This window comes from Plecotus auritus (genome assembly GCF_963455305.1).
Source record: "Plecotus auritus genome assembly, chromosome: 7".
Lineage (NCBI taxonomy): Eukaryota > Metazoa > Chordata > Mammalia > Chiroptera > Vespertilionidae > Plecotus > Plecotus auritus.
The window spans coordinates 82676924-82704085 of NC_137774.1; the positions used below are offsets into that span (position 1 = coordinate 82676924).

At 43.4% G+C, this 27162-nt stretch overlaps 2 protein-coding genes across 15 annotated transcripts in view; one reads left to right on the top strand and one right to left on the bottom strand.

Moving 5' to 3' along the window:
- Window positions 1-9044, bottom strand: part of MARF1 (meiosis regulator and mRNA stability factor 1) — a 42726-nt gene extending 33682 nt beyond the window's left edge. For 2 of the 8 annotated variants that reach the window (XM_080679019.1, XM_080679018.1), the window contains exons 1-5: window positions 8901-9037; window positions 5140-5341; window positions 3130-3279; window positions 1682-1850; window positions 337-563 (exon numbers count right to left, since the gene is read on the bottom strand). In XM_080679019.1, the coding sequence (XP_080535145.1) occupies window positions 337-563; window positions 1682-1850; window positions 3130-3279; window positions 5140-5283 (690 nt within the window). In that variant the 5' untranslated portion in view covers window positions 5284-5341; window positions 8901-9037. Of the gene's footprint in view, window positions 1-336; window positions 564-1681; window positions 1851-2580; window positions 3280-5139; window positions 5342-8900 lie in introns of those variants that run through there. The other 6 variants (XM_080679015.1, XM_080679020.1, XM_080679014.1 and 3 more) reach the window with 6 other exon arrangements.
- A 4397-nt stretch (window positions 9045-13441) lies between these two features.
- The window catches only part of NDE1 (nudE neurodevelopment protein 1), a 41227-nt gene continuing 27506 nt past the window's right edge, over window positions 13442-27162 (top strand). For 2 of the 7 annotated variants that reach the window (XM_080681655.1, XM_080681651.1), the window contains exons 1-3: window positions 13446-13550; window positions 20967-21089; window positions 22837-22990. In XM_080681655.1, coding sequence (XP_080537781.1) covers window positions 21007-21089; window positions 22837-22990 — 237 coding nt within the window. In that variant the 5' untranslated portion in view covers window positions 13446-13550; window positions 20967-21006. Of the gene's footprint in view, window positions 13644-14233; window positions 14327-20966; window positions 21090-22836; window positions 22991-27162 lie in introns of those variants that run through there. The other 5 variants (XM_080681652.1, XM_080681654.1, XM_080681649.1 and 2 more) reach the window with 3 other exon arrangements.

Genomic DNA, 27162 nt, shown 5'->3' on the forward strand with positions numbered 1-27162 from the left:
TGATTAGATGATTCCTACTACATCAGGCCCTCGAATGACATCATTTTGTTCAATGTCATTTTGTTACAACACTGGTGAAATGCTGTAGGAACTTAACTCTTGTTTATATCAATTAGCCTATGGTAAAACTGGTTTCATTATATGTCATTTCACTTGAAGTTGTAGAACCTATTGACAATGTTAAGTGCGGATTTACTGTACTTTAGAAATAATCTTTTGCTAATTTCCCTTATTTCCAAATGCACATTAAACAAATTTTGAATTGTAATTCTTTAAAAGAAAATCACATGTACCTATTCTTCTACCATAATAGATTACAATTGTTTTATTTTTTACCTGGCAATTATTCAGCTCTTGAATAACTTCTTTGTTTTCTTTACTGATGTCACAAACACAGATGAATTCTGCTTCTCTATGGCCTTTAAAAAACTTCTCACGGATTCTATGTACAACAGCAGAGGCTGAGCGGCCAGAGGGAACTGAGCAGTTTTCAATATCCCAAAAAACTCCAATGGGGGGTAAGTTTTCCAGCATCTGTCCGGCTAATGCAACTTCTGGTGAGCCTTAAGAAATGTTAACACTTTCAATTACACATAATGAAAGAGAAATGGCAAATTAAAATAAAATAGATAGCTACCTATCATTCTTAGTGGCAGGAAATCCATATAATTGATGGATATTAATTTTAAGGATACCAACCTCACTGGTTGATGTAATAAAACAACCCCAAGCTGTCATAGTACCTCTAGCAATTATTCCTATTTTTCAGGAGAGAACAAACTTAAAAAGGTTAATTTACTTTAAGCCCACAATAATCCATCGCAAAGCATGAGCCATCCTCATGCTGACCACTTATGCATCTCTAAATACTAACACATAGGTGAGTGGATGCTGCAGCTCTGGAACCTGATTTCCATGCTCTGCCCATGCTTGTCCCATAGGAAAGAACAATGAAGAGGTAACAAAAGATGAAGTTTTTACTGTCGATTTTAAATGATTTTTAGTGCAGCATTAACATCTGATTTAATATTTTTTAAGTGTTTTTAAAAAATAAAATAGCATATTAATTACTTTTGGGGGAAATGCTCTTACGTTTTCAAATGTCATTACCAAACCTTTCTAAAGACGTAGACCTTCTAGAGAGTATACAATTAACAAGTGTGATTACTAACCTAAGTTGACACCCTGTCCCGTCCAGTACTTATTTCTCCTAATGTACTCCCCATTTTTCTACACACAGCTTCTGATCTCAATTAGCCCTAGCCCAATATAAAGGGCAAATGAGCCCAGTTGGCGTGGCTCAGTGGTTGAGTGTCCTTGACCTATGAACCAGGAGGTCACAGTTCGATTCCTGGTTAGGACACATGCCCGGGTTGCAGGCTCAATCCCACTGTGGGGCGTGCAGGAAGCAGCCCATCAATGATTCTCTCCCATCATTGATGTTTCTCTCTCTCCCTACCCCTTCCTTTTGAAATCAATTAACTGTATTTTTTAAAATATAAAGGGCAAATAACTTCCTCATCTATAAAAATAACAATATTTTTAGCAAGAGATGGAAATGGAGACTCACATACACAGTAGCTTTAGAACCACAAGGACTCTTTTACAGGCAATTAAATGCAGTTAGTATGATATTGAAAACTATTTAAATATGCACATTTTATACCATACTGTCATTTACCAAATTTCGAAGTAGCTTTGTCTAGACTGGTCGCCAATAACAATGTGGTCTCCTTCCCTTTGGTTCCACAGCCATTACACAGAGGAACAGTAATAGGTGCAGTCTGAGTATTTGGAGGTGGTATATTTGGCCAGACTTTAGCAGCAGCAATTATACTATTTCTTGCCGGCTATTTTAAAATTTAAAAAAAAAAAAAAAAGGTTTCAGATATATCATTTCAGAATTATATACAACAACTGAAAACGCATCCCAAGTGTTTCTCCTTTTCAGATGCTAACCTCTAATAAAATATCTTTTCAAATCATCTTTCCTAGAACTATTAGTTCAATTCATTAACTCACTCGAAGTGACTTGAAATGATCAAGAGAGAGTCACATGATAAGACCTTTATATTCTGGGGCATGTGTCTGCTGCAATGGAGACCTCAGACACATTTTACATAAAGGGAATTATAGTGTTCACTTAAACACAGGTGGGATTGAGGTCAAGTTTCAAGTTCCTCAAATTACTACAAAAGGACAACATGCAATTACCTACATTACATGAATGGGTTCATGTACAGGGTGTTATAAGAAATCACAATCGTGCTGTAACCTTTAAAGACAAAATAGTACATGAGGCTTTGCTGAACTAGGTTTACATATAGGAAACAGATTTATTACAAGAGGCCCTAACAGGGTAAACTATATAAATAATTACTCTCTACCTATCTGAATGGTCCCTCCCATTTTACCCTTAGCTTTGGGAACAGCAGAAGTTATGCTCATGGGGAGAAAGCGACATCATGGAAGGATCATCAACCCCAAGCAAAATAAAGGCTTTTCAAGATATATCCACTTTAAAAATGTCATTCCTCAAACCTCAGCTGCCCCCAACATATCAAATAAAAAGATACAAACCTTGTTTAGACAGTCTTCGCAGTAAAGGGAGCCCTTTAAACACACCGGAGGGACCACATTTAGGTGCAAAGAGCTGGTGCACAAGTGAGGTGTTAGCTCCGACTGTGAAACGTGCTCTTCCAAATGCCCTGGAGCCCCACTTGTGAAATCAGAACAGGGGAAATAGCCAGCAGAGGCGCAGCCCTGGAGAGCCGGGAACTGATGTAGCTTGTGCACGTTACCATGGCATGACTGGAAATGGAGCTTTCCACAACAGGGCAGGTGTTGGCAGGAAGAGAGATTACTTTCTGGACACGTGCTGGGAAAGTCACTTGCAATGCCGGCCATACTGTTCCTAGCTAAGGCATTCTGGAGTGAAGGTGCAGACTGAAAAGCAAGTCCTGACCCTACCTGGCATGTGATTGTCCTGGTGCTCTGTGAGTCTAACACTGTGCCCGTGTGAATCAAGCTACCAGTACCTCCGTTACCGCCACCGCCACCGCCACCACCACCACCAAAATGCATTGGTGAAGTGGAGGGTTCATTAGTGCAATGAGCACAGCAGCTTACTTTGGGGACAGTTGGAAGCTGTATTTTATTTTGCTGAAGAGAATGAGTATCTGGAAGTGGAACTGCTGGGAAAAGTTTAGAGCCAGTATGAAGGGGAGATGGTACATCCTTTAATTCCACAGCAACTTTCTTGTTCTCCATGTAATCTTTCTGAGAAAAAAAAAATCAGAACACCAGTTAATTTAATGAGGCCAGAGATTTTTGGTTACATCCTATTGCATTCAATAATGGAAAGGATTCAATCCTGTTTATACCACTCAATCATGAACAAACAAAATGTAATACCAGCTAAAACCAGCGGCATTCTTCAGAGAGGCCTGCAGGAGGTGAACATGGAAAGACAATGAAAGGTAAGACTGTGTTCTTCCGGAATTTTAAGAGACTAGAGGAAGAGTCTTTGGTAAACTGGGTTAACCGTCTATGTCTCAGTTACCTCCTTTTCATAACTTCCCCTTGTCTCACGGCATCTTCTGAAGACAAAATAGGTGGTATGGAAACAACACAGTCACAGCAGCATTCAATAAACATGGCTTAAAAGCAAAGTGCTTTGCAGTAAAAGCATAAGGAGTTTTAGTAAGGTCCTTCATAGGAGATTCCAAACACTATGGATGAGCTCAGCCATCTCCCCAAGTGACCTATCTGCGGGAAAGTCTGTAAACGTGTTGCTGATGACATTTAGCAAACCCTAGAATATCATGGCCTAAATCCATAATGCCAACAATTATTCTGTAGCCAGTGAAAAAATTTAGGGTAATTAGAAAACTGTCTGGGAAGAGGTACAAGAGAAATAGTGTGTCACATTCCTCCAACATAGACACAGGAGGCCAGTAAATTTATAAAGGTTGTGGTATGGCATTAGTGTCAGAGGCCTTGGCTTGCATGGGATACTCAACCGTTTTATGACCTTGAGTAAGTTACTTAAGCCCTCTACACTTCCATTTCTTCATCTTTCAATTGGGAACAACAGGGTGTACTTCTGACAATTGTTAGAAGGATAAAATAAGATCATGCACATAAACCTCTCAGCAGAGTTCCTGAACCCTGAAAGGAGATCTAACTAATCAAGAGCCTTTATGGACTCACTGCAGGCTCTACTAAGATGAAGAAGATGCCCTCGTACAGTGAGAGCATAAAAGGGGAGCATAAAAGGGTCCACATGACTTCTATGATTTCACTCCTTTTGCTGTGATTCTATATTCATTCAGGAGAAATCTGGATTTTCAGTTAGATTTTACCTAAAAGGGAAGTAATAGCAATGGGCTGACCATCCAACAAGCACTATATTCTGCCCTTTTGATAATTACAGTTCTGGCTGGAAATGAATACACTGCCATTCTAATTTATACAAATCTGGCTCTTATGGCAGGGTTACTGTGAGTTGGTCCCCTTGAACACACGCAATTCTGGATGCCACTGACAAAAATCAAGTGTCTGGATCAGGCCCTAGCTAGTTTGGCTCAGTGAATAGAGCATCAGCCTGCAGACTGAAGGGTCCCAGGGTTCAATTCCGGTCAAGGGCACATGCCCAGGTTGCAGGTTCAATCCCCAGTAGGGGGCATGCAGGAGGCAGCCGATCAATGATTCTCTTTCACCATTGATGTTTCTATCTCTCTCTCCCTCTCCTGTCCTAAAATCAATAAAAAAAAATATTTTTAAAAAAAATGTCAGAAGGCTACAGTAAAATAAAATCTATTTTATATTTTCTCCAATTGTATTCTACAATGTGGATTTATCTTTGGAATCCATGACTTTAATGAGAAACAAATCTTCCCAAAATGTTAATATTAAATATTTAAAGCATCTACTGTTACTTAAGAGTGGTCATATAGGAGTTAAAAAATTATGCTCATTGAGTCAGGAATTATAATAATGTTCCACAAGAAGTAATATAAGCAAGATACCAGGAAACCTTAGCACAGACTCCAGGGAGAGCAACTGCCCCAGAACAAATGGAGCTCCCATCTATTTGCATTAGGAGTTTGCTATGTCCTTAGTCTTGCACATAGTTACCGTTTGGGGACTAAGTGGCAACATCTGCTCAAGAGGAGAAAAGCAATTAGAGAATTTCCAAAGCCATGGCTTAGCACCATTATCTTGTTGAAGCCATCCGCGTGTTCTACTACAGGAGTTCTCAGTTCCGTTTCCTTCCATCATATAGCCACACAAAGTTGTTCAACATTCTTTCACCTCTCTTTTCTTTCATTCTTCCACCCTGTTGAGAATGAGATTTCAACGTTATTTATATGCATAAGTACAAATTTTACTATTAAAATGTGAGACTGCAATTATATTAATGGTGCAATGGCTCCCAACAAGTAAGATCTTAATAAAAGTAGAATGGCTTTCAAAGCATATTACAGGTTACTAAAATTTGGTAAACTTGGTAGACTGTTTATGCTTAAATTCTGACCGCATCCACCTGTTTTTTAAAGAAATCTGCCTCTTCCATTTCTCATGTTCTATAATTCTTCCAATAAAAATGAACTCCAGATGAGCCCTATTTCTTTTCTATAAACAGCCATGCTATGCTCGAGAGAAGTAGCCAAATCTTGGACACCTGCATATCCCGAGTGAAACCTCTCCTCTTCCCTTAGCTGAAGACAACCTCCTCCAACCCTGAGTAGACTTTTTCCATAGTTTTTCTTAATTTTTCTCAACTATCTTTCCCTAAAGGCTCTTCTTATGAGAGTCAAAAAATTAACAGCAGAGAGCATGTAATTTTTAGTAAAAGAATAACTATATGTCCTCATTACTAATTATGTAAGATTTTGAAATTGATTTAATAATAACTTATCCCACTGGTCTTTGATATTAGTATGGAAGGTCCAGATTATGTGACCTCTGTGAACTTTGATTTTTTTTTCAATCCTCCCCAGAAGATACGGTGGGTTTTTTTTAAAAAACAAAATAAAACTGATTTTGAGCGAAAGAGAGAGAGAACTATTGAGATGAGAAACATCAATCAGTTGCCTCCTCTACCTGCCCAAACCAGGGATCAAACCTGAAACCTAGGTATGTACCCTGACTAGGAATTGAACCCACAACCTTTTGGTATACAGGATGATGCTTCAACAAACTGAGCCATACGACCAAGGCTAGACTTTGAATTTGATTCTGCTACAAAACAAATCAAACCAATTTCTTAGTTTACTTATTATGAAAGTGTAATCTGGTATACCAACAAAAATCTAACAGAGAAATCTCAAGTCATAGATGTGCTGTATCTAAACAGTACAATAAAAGCAGATCAAATCAATAATAGCCATTGGGCATGGAGGCAGCCAGCCAAAGGTAAGGACAACTGAATCTCATTTCCAAGTCCCCACCATCATACCCCAACAATCACCTACCCTTATCTACAGTGGCCACTTTAAGGTTATTCATTTATCTTTCAGAAATTTAACCTGGGAATATAGAAAAGAATTCCTTTTAGCTATCTCTCTGATAAGATCCTCCTTTCAAGCAGTTTTAACATCAACATAGTAGGGTGAGGGGAGAGATGATGATACAAGTGCCATATTTAAGGTATAGGAGGGCTGATCTCATAAAGCAGGGGTAAGCAAATTAGGGCCTGCCAGCCAAAACCAGCCCACTGCTTTTATTTAAATGGCCTTCGAACTAAGAATGTATTTTACATTTTTAAATTCTTAGAAAAAAAATCAAAATAATGTTTTATAACACTAAATTTTATGAAATTCAAATTTCAGTGTCTATAAACAGTTTTATCAAGACATGGCTGCACTCATTTAAGAACCGTCTATGGCTGATTTTTGCACTATAATTGCAGAATTAAGTATTTGCAACAGAGACTATATTGCCTACAAAGCCTAAAGTATTTGCTATTTGGCCCCTATGTTGAAGCTACAAAACTTCATTAAATTTTGGGTTCTTCCTCGGTACAGTGTGGCTAATTTCTCCCTTGTACACCTCACAGCACTACTGAGTGTGAAAAATATTAGATAAAGGAGCCCACCATCTGTTTGTTTTCACCACTTTATCACCTGTGCCAAGCACAGGGCTGGCCACTTAGTATATACTAAATAAATATTTGTATTTTACCTAGCTGTTTATAATTAGGAGTTAATTTGGAGACAGAGATGAAGTTAACTGCCACAATATTAGTACATTATGCTACTTGTTTTTCCTCTTAAATACAGGTTTAATATCTCCCACAATCTCCTCTAGATCATAAAGAATTTGTGATATTCAGGATATACACAACTTCAATGTGTTCTCACAAACCTCTTCAAGGCCAATCCCGAAAGTGAGCTGACAGGTAGAGTACAATATAGTTTACTAAAGCATTTTTATTTAACATTATTTCTTCATTCAGCAAATATATTATTATCTACTCTGTAGCAGGCCTATGATTGCCACAGGGATACAATGATTAAGCCACATCTTACAGAGAAAACAGAAGTTTAATGAAGTTTTATAACTTGCCCAAGATCATACTACTAGAAAGGGAGCAAACCAGGCTTGTCCACCTCTTTCTACCACACCAAGGTGCCCTCTGTATTGCTCAATACAGCAACAGAAAGTACACACATATTAGCTTGTTAGTGGCCTGCACCTGGAAATTTTCCCAAATATTCCTGGGAATGACACTAAGTAACTTAGGTAGCCAAAGCAAAGTTTTCTTTGATTTGCGTTTAAGTCTCACTTCTGCCATTACCTCTTAGAATATCTGAGCAATTCAGATAGTGTTTGAGAGCACAGGTTCTGAAGTCAGACTGTCTGCATAACAATCCCCAATTCTTCTTCTTCCTCTCTGTGTAGCTCACAATCTCTCCAAGTCTCAGATCCCATCTGGAAAATGGGCCTGATAATAATAGCGGCACCCTCATAGGGCTATTGTTTGGATTAAATGAGACAATCAAGTAGAAAACTTAGCAGTGGCCTTAACACCCAATCTAATCCTTAACCCCCCTACACCCTCCCCAATCCCATTACTTTTTTCAATAGCTCTTCCATCTAAAATTGTCTTATTTGCTTGCTTTATTTTCTCTCACTTGAATATAAACTCCGTGACAGTAGGGATCATGTTTATTTATTTTTGTATCTCCTGAATCTAGCACATTGTCTATAATAGCTGAGTGAATGAAGAGTTCGATAAACGCCTAGGAAGACCGTTAGATTTCAATATTTCTGTATGCAAAACAGAATATTACCGCTCAGAGATGTTAGGAAGTTCAAAAGATATAAAGGGAACTGGAGAGCTCTTAGTAATATCGGAAAGGTGCTTGGGGAACTCTAAAAGGTGTATCAAGGTGTCGCGTTACAACCAGTAGTGGGAGTGGCTCAAGCCCTAAGAAAACTCAACTACTATCCTTCAAACCAGAGGCTGCACCCTAGAGAGTGAAAACTGAGGAGAATGCAAAACGCTCAGGGGGGTTGCAAAAGCACCCACTCCATCTTCCTCTCTTACCCTTCCAACAGAGCACACTCCTCTGGAAAGGTTGCTCTCCACACCTGGAGGACACCATTGGAAGCAGGGAGACAAGTTCGGGCGGGGAGCCAACCCCCGCCCCCCAAAGGGCAGAAGCGGCGCAGCAATGACAGTCGTGAACGGACACGAAAGGGAGGCAACCCGAACCTTTAGTGGGGGCCTGAGTGGTGGGTCCCAGTCCTTCCCTACGGACTAGCCAACCTCCAGAACCTCCACCAGCAATAGGCAAGGGAATGGGGGTACATTGTCTTTCCTCCAGCCTAGTGGACCCTGAGAAGTGGGCCCATCAAGGACTGGTTCCCAACGCTGCCAGCACACTCACCTCTACAGCCAGCTCCACCTTCGCTCACATTCCGACCCCGCCGCCTTCCCCCCGCCCCGCCAGGCCCTTTGTTTTGATTCCCGACTCCGCAGCTCCCGCCGCCGCCGCCGCCAAGCGCGCCCTCCACTTCCGCTTCCGCACCACACCGCCCCAGTCGTAAAACGACGCCCTTTTCTTCCCCCTCGCCCCGCCCCTTCCTTCGCCCCTCCCCCACAGTCGTGTCCTCTCCGCGCAGAGTGTGCTGGGAACCTGGGGGGGGCGGGGCCTCGCGGCCCTGCAGCCTCGTCAGGCTCAGTCCCCTCCCGATAAACCCTTAAATAGGGACCTTCCCGGGGGGCGGCCCCGGCTTTTTTTGACGAAAACCCCCAATTTAAGGAGGCCTTCCCCCTGGTCTATCGTTGCGGAGTAGAAAGAAACCTAAGAGCGGGGAATTAGGGAGCTTGTGAAGTGGAACCGGGGGAAAAAAATCAGCCAACCAAGATTGGTACAAGTCAGTTCTTTCGGTCTTTTGAGGAAAGGCGATTTAAATCGGATTTCGATGAAAAGCCTGAACGTTTTGGCTCTCTTCTCTTTTCTCTTCGCCTCTCGTCTTGTCACGTGATGATTCTGCTTTGGAAAAATTAAATAACGCATATTTTCCACAGCATGCTTAATCTAGTGCAACCTAGTGGCGAGTGAAAAAAAAACACACAAAAAACTGCCAACCGAGCTAACCGTCTTCTGGCCGGCCGGGTGTCTCGCAGAGTTATGACCAAGCTGGCAAACAAAAAAAAGTGTGTTCTGGGACTAGACTGGATGTTGTCACCGACAATTAAGAGGTCCTCGTGACTTAAGAAAACGTGATTTTTAAAAGCCCTGGTCCGGAGCTCATTATAAATGAAGACAACTTTTCCAGTAACAGGTTGGGCGAACAAAAAGTAGACCTCATAGTAGCAAAAGCCTTGTGAAGCCAATTGCGGCTTGTATTTTACGTGGATAGATGAGTCATGTTTGGGTTTGTTTTCTCCTCACCATCTACTTTTACCTGAGATTTAAAAAGAAAAAAAAAATTTAAATTCAATAAGCACAATTGTCCTTTGCAAAACTGCCAGCTGCTCACTATTTCCTGTTGCAAATTAGAGAAACAAAGCACATAGCTGTATCTAAATCTAGACAAAGTTTAGGATGTGGCTGAATACTATGGAAAAGTTTATTTCTGAAGTTTGCCAAGAAACAGATTCACTTTGCAGAAGAATCAATAACTAGAAATTGCCAAAAGAGACCTTACACCCCCCGCCCCCCAAAGTCTGAAGTTTGAGGCAATTTCATTAGGCAATTCCCCATAGGTGGGGACTCTCGATTCCAATAATCACAGGCTGTTGTTCCTTGTGATTAAGCCCCTAGGGGTGAATTTCAGGGGAAGCTAATACATCCCTGTAGACATCCTGGTGGTAGACATGTATTGTGGAGGGCAAGATCAAACATGTAGCTGAAGAATCCTTCGTGCTTGAATTTCATTTTCCAGTAGGAAGATGACAAGTACACATCATCAGCCTGCTTAGGTTAAATCTTCATTGTCTGTGCAGGGAATATTTTCCAAAAGGGAATGAGATGGGAAAGCAACCCTGTTTCTAGCGCTTTGTTTTTTCCAAAGTACCACATATGCTTCTCTTTAGGGGTGTTTTCCTTTTTATTCTAGTTGAGTATCTCTGAACATGGACCATTTTAACTAAAAGTATAAAAAGACAAAGTAGTGGTGGGTTTTTAAAAATTCTTCTTTTTTAAAAAAGTTTTTAGCCACAAAACATAATAAAGAGCAGACACGCCCTAACTGGTTTAGCTCTGGATAGAGCGTCGGCCTGCGGACTGAAGGGTCCCAGGTTCGATTCCGGTCAAGGGCATGTACCTTGGTTGTGGACACATCCCCAGTGGGGGGTGTGCAGGAGGCAGCTGATCGATCGATGTTTCTCTCTCATCGATGTTTCTAACTCTCTATCCCTCTCCCTTCCTCTCTGTAAAAAATCAATAAAATATATTTAAAAAAAAAAAAAGAGCAGACACATTTTGTTTGACTTTGACATTCTTTCAAGGCCAGAATTGTGCCTGGTCTCAACAGGTTAAGTGCAGTAAATAAAAATGAACAAATTGTACGAAGTGGGAAGCTAATGAAAAGTCTGAATTACAAATTATTTTTAAAGAAATGCAATTTTGTTGTTTTCTGTAGAATACTAACCTATGCAGAGTACACCAGCCCTTGGAAGCAGATAATTATGAATCAAATACAATTTGATATTTATGAAAGAGTGCTTTAATATTTTCCTTAAGACATATTTTCTTAAGTTAGCCTCTGTTAGTCTTATTTCTATTCCTTTGCTGGACAAACTCTTTGCAGAGAGTAAGAGTAACTTTCAGTTTTTTCCTTGTCCAAATTTATGAAACAAGGATGAAGATTGATTTTTGTGCTATTTAAGCAGCTACTTTACATTCAGTTCAGCTCCTAGATTAACCTAGCTGCCACTAAAGTAGTTTCTCCTCCAGCAACTTTTCTTCTATGTTAGGTTAAGTTTAGGGTTTTGAAATAATCCTATATAATAAAAGCATAGTATGCAAAGTGTCCCCTGGACCGAGAGTTGTCCAGTTCAACCAGGGGGTGGGGCCAGCTGGGGGAAGGGAGGGAGTACCCCGAGGCAGTCAGCAGCCACTAAGGACCCTACCAGTGCACGAATTTCGTGCACTGGGCCTCTAGTAAGTTATAATGAAAGGACTTAAGAGAAACTGAGTTCTCCACTCATTCATATCTGAATACTACAAGGAAAATAAATTTAATAAAGAGAGGATAATGCTTTAAAGTACACCAAAATTTTCCTTTCATTTTTAAGGCTTTACCAAATGATATTTACCTAAACTCCTGTTCCTGAAGAGGAGTTTAATAATGATAATCATTTCAATATCCCCTCCCTCTTTTTGGTGGAAAATGAAGGAAACTGAAAGCCAACTAGTTGACATTACTTGATCAGTGCCATTTAGTCAGGACTGAAATGATACTTCATCAATTTGTGCTTCAATTTATCTGTAAACTGGGGTGACTGTTCCCTGCCCAGAAACCTCACACAATGGTGAGGGTCAATAAAATTTTGTTGGAGTGAAAGAAAGCATAAGAGCAAAAGTGTCAAGAGGATGCAAATGACTTATTAGCATTTGGGGCCGGAATGAAAGTCCCCCCCCCTCCAGAAATTTTGGTACTTTCCTTAACCCTGTTGATGTAGGTGGTGGTTCCCTTTTGTGTCTCTGAGCTTATTCCGGAACTAGTGAGAAGTCAAAACAAAGTAGAATTAGAGAAAGGCAGGGAGGCAGAAGGGATTCTGTGAATGTGCTTGGAATCCTCAAAGTAGTTAAGATTTCTTTGCCTCTAGCATAGTGCTGAAGAATACTAGTGTAGGAGTCAAACAGACCCAGCTTTAAAGCCTGATTTCTTACTAATTGTGAGACCTTGGGCAACACATTTAACTTCCTGCACCTTAGTTTTCTTATCTTTAAATGAAGACAACAAAAGTGTTTTCCTGTGGTTCTCATCATCCTGGCCTTAGCTCCATTGTCCTACCTAGAGTGGCCTTCCCTGACCATTTTATCTGAAATGATTCCTCCCCAACCCTTTCTATCACGTGACCTTGCTCTATGTTTAGCACTTCTTAGAAGCTGAAATTATTTAACTTTTTCTGTTTGCTGTTTAAAGTGTTTCTTTCTTAGTAGTATAAACTCTTTGAGGATAGGCATCTTGTCTGTGCTATAAGCGTGAGTGCTCAATAAACAATTGCTGGTGAACAATTAGGATTGCTGTGAGAATTAAGTGAGAAAACCTAAGTCAAGTTAGCATTGTACCCTACACAACCAATTTTCTAGCAAATCACGATCACTTAACAAATACATAGATTGTACCTAACTATGTGTTAGGCATTGTTTTTACGAATGGCAAATTAACTCATTTCGCCTCTGTTTACCGCTATGAGGTAGAATCCTATCATGAACATTTTATAAATGAGGAAACTAAGTCACAGAGAGTAACTTGCCCGAGATCACTCAGCTAGTAAGGATTCAAAGCCGGGCTTGAAATCAAACTCTTACGCACTAAGTTTTGCTACCTTTAAAGAAGGTAGTAATGTTGAAATTTTTATTTTGGGTATAAAGAAATGGGAAAAACGCAGGGCATTGCTTAGCCTAAGCGGATCTGAATCTTTGTCTTTCCTCTGATTTGGGGAAAATGCAATCGGTGTCAGGGGAAGGAGACGTATTTTCTTGACGTGCGTTGGCCCACAAGTCTGAGCCCGTTCCGGGGTGTCCGGGGAGCAGCCAGCATCCTCCAAGGCGGGCCAGGTCCCCGCCTGTCAGCCAGCGCCTCACAGGCCCCCTCCCGCCGCTGGGCCGCTGCAGGGCCGCCGCGTGGCCACGCCGCACCCGGACCCTGGGAAAAAAGTTTCCAAACGCCGCTGCTCGGTGCTGATTGGCCGAGGCGGACGCGGTCCCGTGGCGCAGCAGCCAATGGATGACGCAGGCCGCGAGCGCAAGGGCGGGGGCGGGGGCCCGAGGTCCCGGCCGCACCACCCTCTGCAGCCGCCGCTGTTTCTGCCGCCTCCGCTGTTGCAGCCGCCGCCCGTCCTCGTCGCCTTAGCTCCGGTAAGTGCGGAGCTGCAGCCGCCGCCGGGGCTGAGGGCAGCCTGGGGACCGCCTCCGCCGCTGGGAAACTCTTCTGCCCCGCCCCGCCGCCAGGTGCGCTCGGGGACCCCTGGCCGCCGCGATGCCGGGACCCTGGGGCTCTCCTCGCTTGCGCGTTGCTTCGCGCGTCGCTTCCTGGCCGCCCGGACTCTGGCGGTCCCGGGCATTGGGTTCGAAATTCCCGCTTCCCTGGAAACTCCCTTGCTAACTTAGTGCCTTGCTACTCTTGTGTCCTCGAGCCCGACTCCTCGCCTTTGCCAACTTTCTTTTTCTTGCTGCCCTCCTCTCCCTCCTTGACTTCCTTGGTCCTTCTGCCCTCCGCGTTCCCAGCCCTCGCAGCTCTGCTTCTCTGCTCTCCTGTTCCCTCCCACCCCAAACTCCCCTCCTGGACTCCCTAGTCTCTTTTCTCGCCGTGTACTCTGCCCCTCCTCAATCCCCACCACCCCTTTTCCTTCGGCTGTTCCCTATCTCCCCCTCATTTCTCGTAGCTCTCCTCCTCGCCCACTTCCACACCCTCTTCCACCCTCATTGCAGGCCTCTCCAAAAACCTCCTTCCTCCACCTCCCTCCTTTCGGGAACGTGTTTGGAACCGTCTCCTTTCCTCCGCGTTTCTCAGGTCTCTGCTGCAGGACGGTTCAGATTTCCTCTGACAGCACTTTGGGGACGGATTGGATAAAGGATGAAAACGCTTATTCTACAGCTTGAATGCTGCGGCTGGGCTTACCGACCTCTCCGAGGTCATGGGAAACCCCGTCACCCCCGGGACACCGCTTTTGGGGAAGTTGCTTTATCTTCTCCAGTCTTCTCAGGTTCTCTGCCTCCTGAGGGTCTGAACTTCCCTGACTTCTTTGTTCAGGGACTAGCTTGTGCCTTTTCTACTTGTAGCCCGAGGCCCCTTTTAACTTCTTTATGAAGAAATGGCCTTTGCAGCGTGCGCTGGGCAGATATTTGTTGTTTTCTGTGCTAGTTTTGTGTGTGTATTAGAGGATAGGATGGCATTTTAGGACATGGGTAGGGTGCTTTGAAGAGGGATTGAATCCCAGTGACTCCCAGAGACACTTGGTACCTGACACCATCCAAACACACACACCGGTATTCAATCCGTTTTGAAGCTTAAATCTTTCCTCTTGGTGTATCTTTTATGTAAGACTAGATCCAGATGATCTATGTCCTTGAAGTCTCAGGGGCCTCTGGTTGGTATATTTTATCCCATTTTGGATAAGTGTGTTCTTTTGCCTTTGAACATGCGAACCAGAGAAATTACACTACCTTTCCCTAAAGACAGCTTTCTAACATGAGCACACCTGTGTACAGAAAGTTGGTGTCAGCTACTAGTACTGTGTTTGCATCCAGTACCAATGTAGATGCTTTGTATCTGCCTCTCCCAGCTGTGCCTGAACACTTAGTAGGTGTTCAGAAATGTTTGAAAAGGGGGATGGAGGAGGGGGAAACCACAGTAGGAAAAACTCATTCTCTGGCATTTTGGTTCACTAGAAAAAAATTATCCTGGAACAATAGCTATTCTTTTTTTTTGTTCGGGTTAAAATTTCAAAAGCAAAATATGCTCACTGTGAAAGTCAGGGTATATAATATTATGCCAGGTGTAAGTGCTCATCTCAGTGCCTGCTTTACCCACATTCTGGTACAGACCCTTTGTATACAAAGAAGAAAGGGAGATAGATTTGTAAATAAAAATGGCATCGTTTCTTAATATCATGAACTTTCTCTCATTTTAGTACATGTAATTCTTTTTTTAAACAACTTTACTTATTATTTTTATATAGTTTTATTGACTTCAGAAAGGGAGAGAGAGCTAGAAACATCAATGATGAGAATCATTGATAAGCTGCCTCCTGCACGCCCCCACCAAGGATCGAGCCTGCAACCCAGGCACGTGCCCTTGACCGGAATCGAACCCGGGACCCTTCAGTTCGCAGGCCGACGCTCTATCCACTGAGCCAAACCGGTTAGGGCAGTACATATAATTCTTAACAACTTCATAGTTTTCCAATCAGTCCTCTGTTGATAGTTAAGTTTCTCCAGTTTCCACATCAGTGAATTGATGGTGTACAGCCTTGAGTATTTGTCCTTGCGTGCCTATTTTTTAGGTAGATCATTATAGACATTGAAAGCACAAAAACAGAAGCCAGACTTGCTGACTCTTGACGGATCTTGTCCCAGTGATATCATTTCTGCAAAGTGCAAAGCCTGCTTCATAACTAGAAGCTGTTGGAGCACGTGCTGGCATTTAGCAACTTCTTTCTCTCCCTTCCTTTCCCTTCGGCTCTTCCACTTGTTTTGATTGGGCAGGATTGGGGTTGGGTGGAGAAGGGTGGTGAGTTAATTCCTGATGGTTTATAGGTGTGTATTGCTTCTGACCAGCATGCGCTGGCTTTCTTCACTCAGAAGGAAGCCAAGAGAGATTGCTTTGTTGTTGTTTTTCTGATTTTGAAATCAAAGGCATATGTCTCAAGTGTGTTTTCAGACTTCTCTGTTAACTTTAATCATGGAAAACACACCCACAAAAAACTTGGCGAAACACATTTTTGTAGGAGTGATAGTTCTAAGTTATATAAAATGGATACTTTTTGAACCACTTGTCTCAGTTTGTTCTTCTGTGCATGCTGTAGAATATACAGTTGAGATGCCTATGAGATTTGTCCATGATGGTGGGACACGATGACATGCTGGTGTACTGAAAACACAAGTTGGACTAAATGCATGTAGCACAGATGAAATAAAGGCATGAATGAAGTATTGGTTTTTTAAGATTGTGGGTACAAGGTGTGTATATCATTACCAAGAGTTAACACCTGCCTGTCACAGAGCCTTTTAAAAGACCTTGTGGGCCAAATGAAATGAGTGAATTTGATTTCTAATCAGTCTGTTTGCAATCCCAAGGAGACCTTGAACTTGAATTTAAAGACACCTCCCCAACCCCCCTCCCCCCCGGGTCTGGTTTATAATGTTTCTGCTCCAGCTTTTGAAAAACCAAGTGATTGTCTTGCTTACTCTTACAGCTGAATGACCTTAAAGTGACAAAATTGTTTATAAATGCCCAGCACACAGCAAATAGAAGGTGATGTTAAAATTCAGTAGATAATGCTGGAAGAAGGGAACCTTTGCAAGTCATCTTACCTGCTTTCTGTGGCAGAGAATAACATTAGAACTTTGAGACATTTTCACATGGCAAAGGAAACATTTTTTTAAGATTGCTGTTTCAGTGCTTGCTTCCGCAGCACATATACTAAAATTGGAACAATACAGAGAAGATTATCATGGCCCCTGCGCAAAGATGACACGCAAATTTGTGAAGTGTTCCATGTTAAAAAAAAAAAAGATTGCTGTTTCAAAACAAAGCCGTTACTTCTTCCCTCTTAGCCTGTATATTTTTTCTCTTCCCTAAGGATTGTTTTTTGAAGTGCAGAGGTTTTTGGTTGAAATGCTGGCTTGTGGTTTTTACCTTTAGTTGAAGGAATCAGAGATTTAGAGAAGGGAGTGCAAGCTGTGACATAAGCTCAGGCCTCTGCTTAGTTTCTCCCCAGTACCTGAAGTCCAAAAGCAGATCCTTCTCATCAGCATGGTTGTATTTAGAGCCCCTCCCACAATGGAAGTGCCTCCTAAAACATCACAAATTAATTACTTCCTTTGGGATTAAGTTTTGAGCCTCACTGGCTGTGATAACAGTATTTTTAGGAGCCTTTTTCTAAGCCTCATCTGTCATAAGCATGTAGGATGAGGTTATTAAATTCTAGTAACTATATCAGATACTCCTTATCATGTAAACCTGAGGAGGGGGTAGTTTCAAACATGGCATCCTATCCTCCAACCCCTTCCCATCAAGAAGGTGCCACTCAGGTGCTGAGGGAGAGGGTTTCCCCATCCTGATAAGCATCTTAGGGATTTACAGATATAAATTATAAACTAGTCTTCAGAGGGTCCCTTGCTTCTTGCCTTTTCTTAACCTCATATCTCCATCAGCTAGTGGCCAATCTCTCTCTTCCCCTATGTATGTTCATTCCATAAGCATTTATTGAATGCCTGTTAGCATTGGGGATATAAAAGATGGAAAAGATCCATATGTTCAACAACTGACATTCCAGTGAGGGACGATAAACAAAAACAAAACTCATAAAGTGGTAACACAAAGTTGGGTTAGTATGATACTGAAGGGCTAGAGGGGGTATTTGGTAGTATTAAAATAAGGTCTCTCTGGGGAAGACATTTTAGCTGAGATCTGAATGGCAAGAAGGAAACCTGCTGAGAAAAGATCTGAAGGAAAAGCATTCTAGGCAAAGAGAACAAGTGCAAAGGCCCTGAGGTAGGGCAAGCTTTGTGTGTTAAAGCAACAGAAAGAAGGCAGTGTAGCTGGTGCATAAGCAAGAGGGGTAGGCGGGTGGGAAATGCTTAGAGAAATAGGCAGGAACTAAATATGTTGAACCTTGGACAGGATCTTTTTGCAAACAGCAGGAAAAGTCAGTATACATTCATTGTTCCTAGTTCCTTACATTGTCACCCAACTTTACGCAGACTTCCTCCCATGCTTTGCATTTGTCCTTAAAAAGATCATTAATGACCACACAGTGCTCAGTTACAGTTGCATGGGCTCTGTTCTCTGGACACTATAGACATTGGTTTGGTGACTGCATATTAGCTGTGTTCTGGGCTCATTAGAGCTTATGGGTTGAGCAGGGAGCACCATACTAGGTTCCCCCTTTCCTGGTGCCACGTTAATTACTGTTATTTACACTCTAGGTACTCCATCCTTTTTACTCTCAGCAAATAAGACCTATCACTTTTTTATATATTAAGTAGCACTCACTTGTGACAGAAACCCAACCCTAGCTGGTACAGCCAAGAAAGGGAGTGGGTTATCTCTCATAACCATAAATCAGGAACAGCTGGATCCAGGCGCTCAAACAATATCATCAGGACCCAGTCCCTCTACCTCCTGGTCCTGCTTTCCTGTGTTTTGGCTTCATTCACAGGCTGTCTCCTCTCTTGCAATAGAAAGATGATCATTGGCACTCCGGGCTTACCTCCTACCATCTAACAAACCCTAGTGGAAAAAGAGAGTTCATTTCCCCGACCCCCACCACCCAGCTTTATGGTTACACTAGTAATTGACATAAAATTGTGTAAGTTTAAGGCGGGGGTGGGCAAACTTTTTGACTCGAGGGCCACAATGGGTTCTTAAACTGGACCGGAGGGCCGGAACAAAAGCATGGATGGAGTGTTTGTGTGAACTAATATAAATTCAAAGTAAAGGAGCGGAGGGGAGAGCAAGAGAACCCTCCACTCTTTCGGCTCCGTGGGCCGGATAGAACAGCCGAACGGGCCAGCCGCGGGCCGTAGTTTGCCCACGGCTGGTTTAAGGTGTACCACATGATGGTTTTATGCATGTATATATTGCAAAGTGATTATCACAATAAGGTTAGTTAACACTTCCAGAGACTTTGTTTCTTGATAGCTCTGCAAAAGGTGTGGGTCTGGACACTTGTTGGTTTAGCTTGAGTTAGGCCCACCCTTGTTACTGGCTTAGTTTGGGTTAAGTCCAGCCCTGCACCGATGACGTATTCAGCTTGCAGAAGGCTGATCCCTGTCATTGCCTCAGCGTTGGGTAGGCCCACCCTTAGCCAGTTACTGATGCTGGAGGCATGAGTAGTCATGTGCCTTCTCCCAAGTGAAGAAGATGATGTCAAGTTCATCTGAACAACATGGAATGAGTGTAGAGTCAGTTTCTCCAAGGGAGTATTGGGATGCTGTTACAGGAAGATGGAAGAAGGAATGCTGGACTAGAAAAAAATCAACAAATTAACAGCTTTCTACTCCATTTGGCCTCGCTGCTTAGCGAGTTTTCAGAGAAATTGTTCCCAGAAGGGTGTAGGTGGGAGGTCTCATAACATACTTTCTCTGAATTAGGAAAGAAGAGAAATTAGGAGGGCCAGAAGATGTGCATACAGTTAGTTACTAGCAAGTGTAGGGTTATCAGTAAGTGCTGTGCTCACATATAGGTATTATTGTTCAAATTCTGCCAGAGATCCAGAAGTTGGTGATTGTATCCATGTCAGCACTGACATATTTAGCCGAATTATTTGTACTTTTAGCCCAAAATACAGCTTGTTGGTTATGCCTTGCAAAGTGAGGGGTTGTGTTCATTCTTTTGTCCCCAAGGACACACACTGCAGACTGTGAGCTCCTTGGAAGGAAGGAAGGAAGGAAGGAAGGAAGGAAGGAAGGAAGGAAGGAAGGAAGGAAGGAAGGGACGGACCTTGGAGGCATCTAATTTGGGTTTCCAGTGACCTTTTGACAAGCTCAGAGCCTTTAATAAATTCAGAAAATAAGCTATTATATCCAGAGGCTCCATCAGCAGGGAGTCTATAAACTGACACTGTTAATAGAACGTTTCCTAACCTCTGCTCTGGATATCGCAAAATCCTCAGAGCCGAAGCCGCCACCCCCCACTCCCCTCTAGCTGTGGTCTACTTTGTCTCCTTTTCTACTCACACCCAGTTCTCCAAAACCCCATGGACTTCCTCTTCCTCACCTCCCACGTACTCCTCCACCCAGTTTATTTCTCCTCCCTCCTCCATTGTGTTGAAATATTCTTGCTCACATTACCAGTGACCAACATTTTGCTAAGTCTGTTGGATATTTTCCAGTCCTCATCTTACCATCTTCTCTGTTGCATCATGGGTACTGTGGAGTGTCGTCGTTCCCCCCACCCCCCTACCCTTCCCCATGATACCATCTACGCCAGGACAGCTCTCTGTTTCTCCCGTCTCCTCCGATTACTGTTTCTTTCCTTGCCCCCCTTTTCAAACATTGGCATTCCTCAGAGTTCCATAAATAGCTCTCATTAGATTCTCCAGTGGTTCCGTCACAAGAAAAAGGAAAGAATCAGCTACAAACTCATAACTCTTAAATTTGTATCAGTCCAGAATTTACCTCCGAGTTTAAGATTCAGTGTTGCATCTAGATGTGTCGTGGGCATGTCAAACAATAATATCTCAAACTGGGTTCATTATCCCCTGCCCTAAAGATTTTCCTTCTGATATTCTGCATCTGTGGTGATGGGGGTGGGGGTGGCACCCAGTTGCCTCTGCTAGAACCCCAGGAGGTGTCCTCACCTCCATATTTTTCTTATTTCCCCTCTTCCCAATGTGTTAATCAGCAAATCCTGATAGTTTTATCTGTCCATGGAATGAAACCTGCAGGTGGGCTGTATTTTGTCTGAGTTTAGTTTTAGTGATTTGGCAATGTTTTATCATTTAGTCCATTGTAAAGTTCGGGAATCCCTCCCCCCGCCCCCCGTGTTCCCTGTTATAAAGATCAGCTGTTTAACCAGGGTAGTAATTTTAAAACTTTCTCTTCTAGACACCATGCCACAAGAAGAGTGACTTCTTTCATTTTCACAATGGAGGACTCTGGGAAGACTTTCAGCTCTGAGGAAGAAGCAGCTAACTATTGGAAAGATCTGGCTATGACCTACAAACAAAGGTTGGTTCTCCAGAGTTCACCCTGCTTTTTCTTCCCATAATGATGGCAGCGGCCTTTTGGGGGGCATATTATCTGATAAGCACTGTGAAGGCTTAACATACATTATCTCAGTTAAATCTCAAAACTACCCCATAAAAAAAAACATGATCTTCCCATTTTACAAATGAGGAAACTGATCCTTAATGAAGGCAAATAACTTGCCAGGTCGCACAGCCAGTAAGTAGCAGAGATAGAATTTGAACTCCAAAGCCTGTGGTCCTAAGTAAACTACTACTTCCCATCTTATTTTTCTGGCAGGGTTTTATCAATTCCTAGATGCCATATCTGGTCAGTGCTTCATGTGGGGGCAAAGAACTCCCTGAATCTAGCAAAATGGGTTGTTGCAATTTTAAAAACCTGGAACCAGTGTTTCAGTGCCCATATCTGGGAGGTGTGTGTGTGTGTGTGTGTGTGTGTGCGTGTGCGTGTGCGTGCGTGCGTGCGTGTGTGTGTGTGTGTGTGTGTGTGTGTGTGTTAGTTACATGCCATTGAGTTGGTTCCAACTCCTGGCAACTCTGTAAATGAGTGATGTCCACAAGGTCTTGTCTTCAACAGCCCTACTCAGCTCTTGTAGACTCAAGCTTATGGCTTTTATGGAGTTAGTCCATCTCCTATTTGTCTTCTGTTTTTCTCAGCATTATTATTGTCTTTCCCAAAGAATCCTGTTTCTCATGATGTGTCCAATGTAGCTTCAGTTTTGTCATTTTTGCCTCTAGTGATGTTTCAGGCTTAATTTGCTCTAGGACCAACTTGTTTGACTTTCTGGTGGCCCAGAGTATTTGTAGAGTTCTTCTCCAACATAGTTTTTTTTTTCTATCAGCCTCCTTCACTGCAATGTTCACATCTGTGCATAGTAATTGGGAATACGAAGGTGTGGATGAACTTAGCCTTGGTCTCTACTGACATCTTTGCTTTGGTGATCTTTCCTAAGTCTTTTGAGTCTCAGCTTTCTCTTGATTTCTTGGCCGCAGTCTCCATTTGAATTGACTAGACCAGTGGTCAGCAAACTGTGGCTCGCGAGCCACATGCGGCTCTTTGGCCCCTTGAGTGTGGCTCTTCCAAAAATACCACAGCCTGGGCGAGTCTATTTTGAAGAAGTGGCGTTAGAAGAAGTTTAAGTTTTAAAAATTTGGCTCTCAAAAGAAATTTCAATCGTTGTACTGTTGATATTTGGCTCTGTTGACTAATGAGTTTGCTGACCACTGGACTAGACCAAGGTAAGCAAAAATCTTGAACAAATTTGATGTCTTCATTGTCTATGTTAAAGTTGTATGTTTTCTTCTATAGGCATGATTTTTATCTTCTTTATGGACACATTATAAGGGTGGGTGTGATAAATGACATTTGTATTATGACCAATTTCCACTTATAAATAAATCTGCAGAGGATTCACAATCGAAGTTATGTTTACTACATGTTGGGCTCAAAAATATATGTTGAATGAATGAGTGAAGAGTGAATTGGTTAAGAAATGGCTTTGGCATCAGACACACCTGGATTCAGGTCCAACCTCTGTTTCTGGCTTGTTATGTGACCTTGAGACAAATCACTCACCTTGTCTGCACCTCATCTTTTCATCTGTAAAATGGGGGAAATGATAGTTTCTGCCTCAAAAGGTGGTTGAATAAAGAGCTAACCCATGTATAAGACTTGGCAACATGTAAGTGCTCAGTATATTATTATCTAACGTCTGGGAATTGTGCTGTAGGGCAGAGAACACACAAGAGGAGCTCCGAGAATTCCAGGAGGGAAGCCGAGAATATGAAGCTGAATTGGAGACACAGCTACAACAAATTGAAACCAGGAACAGGGACCTCCTGTCAGAAAATAACCGCCTTCGCATGGAGCTAGAAACCATCAAGGTGAGGGGGTGAGAGGAAATGCTTCCAGGGTGGTGAGTGTGACTGAGAAAGCGAGCCCTGCAGATCAAGGTCCGTGGCCCTGGGCTCACTCCCACTTCCAGGCCTGCTGAATGGATGTGGTGGTTGAATACTTTATGTTCCAGGAGCTCTGTGAGAAGCAAGTCACACATATGTCCCCATTCTTTGATTGTCTGTAATAATCTCATAAGGCATGTGAAAAAGTAGACAGTTTTAGAGTATTGAGGGTTGCTAGACTTGCTGATCATCTATCTACACTAATAAAGAGAAACATGCAAATTAACCATCACTCTGCTATATCCACCAGCCAATCAGGAGCATGTATGCAAATAAACCCAACAAAGATGGCGGCGGTTACGGAGCTGGAGCAAGTAGGAGGCTTGGGTTGCCCCCGGTGATGGAGGAAGACAAGCTTCCCGCCTGCCCTGGCCAGCCCTGGCCTCTGCTCAAGGCTACAAAGTTTCAATTATAGAAGATAAATAAATCCCAGATACTTGCTTCCAGCCGGCCCTGGCCTCTGCTCAAGGAGGCACTGGAAAAAAAAAAAGGAGGGGCTGGGAGCTTGGGTCGCTGGGGTGTGTGGCCAGCCTGCAAACAGCCATCAGCCCCTCACCCAGGCTGGCCAGGCACCCCAGTGGGGACCCACACCCTGAAGGGGGGTGTGGCCAGCCTGAAAACAGCCCTCAGCCCCTCACCCAGGCTGGCCACACCCCCATGGCCTGATCCCTGTAAATGGGCAGTCGAACATCCCTCAAGGGGTCCCAGATTGGAGAGGGTGCAGCCTGGGCTGAGGGACACAGCTTCCCCCCCGCCTCCCCTACTCAAATTCATGCACCGGGCCTCTAGTATATATATAAAAGGCTAATATGCAAAGTGTCCCCTTGGGAGTTTGACCAGGAGATCGGGAGTTCGATTACTCGCTATGATGTGCACTTACCACCAGGGGGCGGCACGGAACGAAGGAAGGCCCCAATCAGTCCTGATTGCCAGCCAGGCCTAGGGACCCTACCTGTGCACGAATTTCGTGCACCGGGCCTCTAGTTGTATTATAAGGTCCAGGGTCGTGCTTTCCAGTATGGTAGCCCCTAGGCCAGCCGTGGGCAAACTACGGCCCGCGGGCCGGATTCGGCTGTTCTATCTGGTTCTCTTGCTCTCCACTCCGCGCCTTTACTTTGAATTTATATTAGTTCACACAAACACTCCATCCATGCTTTTGTTCCGGTCCAGTTTAAGAACCCATTGTGGCCCTCGAGTCAAAAAGTTTGCCCACCCCTGCCCTAGGCACAAGTGGCTATTGACATTTACATTAATTAAAATAAAATCTATAAAAATTTAATCCCTCAGTTACACTAGCTACATTTCAAGTGCTCAGTAGGCACATGTCTCTAGTGGGTCTGATGATTGGACAGAGGGGTTGTACAATGTTTCCATCATCAGAGAACGTTCTGTTTGGACAGTGCCCGTCTAGAGCAGGTTCCCAGACCTGGGCACTGTTGACATTGGAAGCAAGATAATTCTCTGTTGTGAGGGCTAAGTTTTGCATTATAGGATGTTTATCAGAATCTGGTCTCCACCCACTAGATGCCAGTAGCACCCCCTCCACCAGGTGTGATGGCCAAAAATATCTCCAGACCTTGCTAGTATCTGGAGAAATACTGCTCTAAAGGGTAAAGACTGCCTTCTGGACATTCTATAGGGCTTAGCACATGATCACTAAGGATAACACTGTGCCCTGGAGACTGTGGTTCTCCGCCCTCACTGCCAGGCAGATCACCTGGCCAGCTTGGTAAACATCAGACAGGCCCGAACCTACCCCTGCCCTGAGATTCCTGTTCTCAGTAAGTCTGGGTGGGGCCCCGGCCTGTCTGCTTATCTTTTATGTATTTTTTCTTAATAAAGCTCCCTGTGTAAATTTTGATGAGCTGCTGTGGGAACGAGCCAAGGTTCTGCAGTGTTAGGTGTGATGGAGGGAGACGTGCTACTCGCCCTCTGGAAGCTTCTTGGGAAGACAAACCTAACACCAGGAAGCACTTCAGGAAAAGATGCTTAGTTACCGTACATAGTATGAGCATGAAATCCTCCTGAGAGAGAAAGATCTGCATGGGTTGGACTTGAGCTAGTGTTTGAAGATGGGTGTGTGTGTGTGTGTAGTCAGTAACTTGATTGATAAAGAATTCATCTGGCCCGCCGAAACCAGTTTGGCTCAGTGGATAGAGCGTCGGCCTGCGGACTGAAAGGTCCCGGGTTCGATTCCAGTCAAGGGCATGTACCTTGGTTGCGGGCACATCCCCAGTAGGGAGTGTGCAGGAGGCAGCTGATCGATGTTTCTCTCTCATCGATGTTTCTAGCTCTCTATCCCTCTCCCTTCCTCTCTGTAAAATATCAATAAAATATATTTAAAAAAAAAAAAAGAATTCATCTGGCCCTAGCCGACTTGGCTCAGTGGATAGAGCGTTGGCCTGCGGACTGAAGTATCCCAGGTTCGATTCCCGCCAGGGGCACATGCCTGGGTTGCGGGCTTGATCCCCATTTGGGGGCATGCAAGAGGCAGCCGATCAATGGTCCTCTCTCATCATTGATGTTTCTGTCTCCTTCTCCCTTCCTCTCTGAAATCAATAAAGAAATATATATTAAAAAAAAAAGTTCGCCAAAACCGGTTTGGCTCAGTGGATAGAGCGTCAGCCTGTGGACTGAAAGGTCCCAGGTTCGATTCCGGTCAAGGGCATGTACCTTGGTTGCGGGCACGTCCCCAGTGGGGGGTGTGCAGGAGGCAGCTGATCGATGTTTCTCTCTCATCGATGTTTCTAACTCTCTATCCCTCTCCCTTCCTCTCTGTAAAAAATCAATAAAATATATTTAAAAAAAAAAAAAAAAAGTTCATCTGGACCTGCCACAGACACAGACAAGAGTTAGTGTCAAGTGGACCTTGGGAGTCCTGGCTTTATTGGTACATGGGAAAAAGTGAGACCAAAAAATGGATTGGGTCCCTGGCTAGTGTTGCTCAGTGGTTAGAATATCGGCCTGTGCACCAAAGGGTTAAGAGTTCGATTTCTGGTCAAGGGTACATGCCTGGGTTGCAGGTTCGATCCCCGGCACTGGTCAGTACATGCGTGAGGCAACCAATCAATGTGTCTCATATCCGTCTTTCTCTCCTTCTTCCTCTCTTCCTGCCTCCCCCCTCCTTTCCCCTTTCCCTATCTCTCCCTCCCTCTCTCCCTTCCACTCTCTCTAAAAAAATCAGTAGAAAAAAATATCTTTGGTGAGAATTAACAACAATAACAAAATGAATTGGAGATTTGAGAGATGGGGAGGGACAGAGGGAAGACCCCAAAGACCTTGGAAGCTGAGCAGCGAGTTGAAGCTTTTATGCCATAGACCACAGAGCCCAAAGTGGCCATTTGCAGATCAGTCTGGCCCGTAGATGCTGTTTGTTAGCCTTTAGTGGTTTTTATTCAACATTTTATCATGAAGGTTTTGAAGCACACAGCAGGTTGAAAAAGTTTTCCAGTAAACACATATATCCACCACCCAAGCTCTACCAGTAACCTTGGCCATACTTTTTATTACATATCCATCCGTCAGTCTGTCTTATGTTTTGATGCATTTCAGAGTGAATTGCAAACATCTACCAGGGGTCCTCAAACTTTTTAAACAGGGGGCCAGTTCACTGTCCCTCAGACATTTGGAGGGCCGGACTATAGTTTAAAAAAAAAACTATGAACAAATTCCTATGCGCACTGCGGGCCCGGGACGAGTAGGCTGCTAAGCAGGACAGGCAGCGGCACCCGGCGGGCCGGATAAATGTCCTCGGCGGGCCGCAGTTTGAGGACCCTTGAATACACTTCCCTTTAAATACTTCAGCATGCTAATAGTAACAAGAGTTCAGTGTTTGTTTACAGTTTATTCTTTTGATGGTAAAATTTATATCTTTAATATCAACATTCAAAGTTATGAGGCTATAAAAATCTGGAATTCCGATTTCCTTTGAGCATTGGTAGATCTGGCTACACCAGGCCTGCATTCTTTCACACCAGCAAAAAGCTGAGTAGTGGTTGCTTAGAGCAGTGGTCGGCAAACTCATTAGTCAACAGAGCGGCAAACCACGGCTGGCTCGCGAGCCGCAGTTTGCCGACCACTGGCTTAGAGCAAGCATT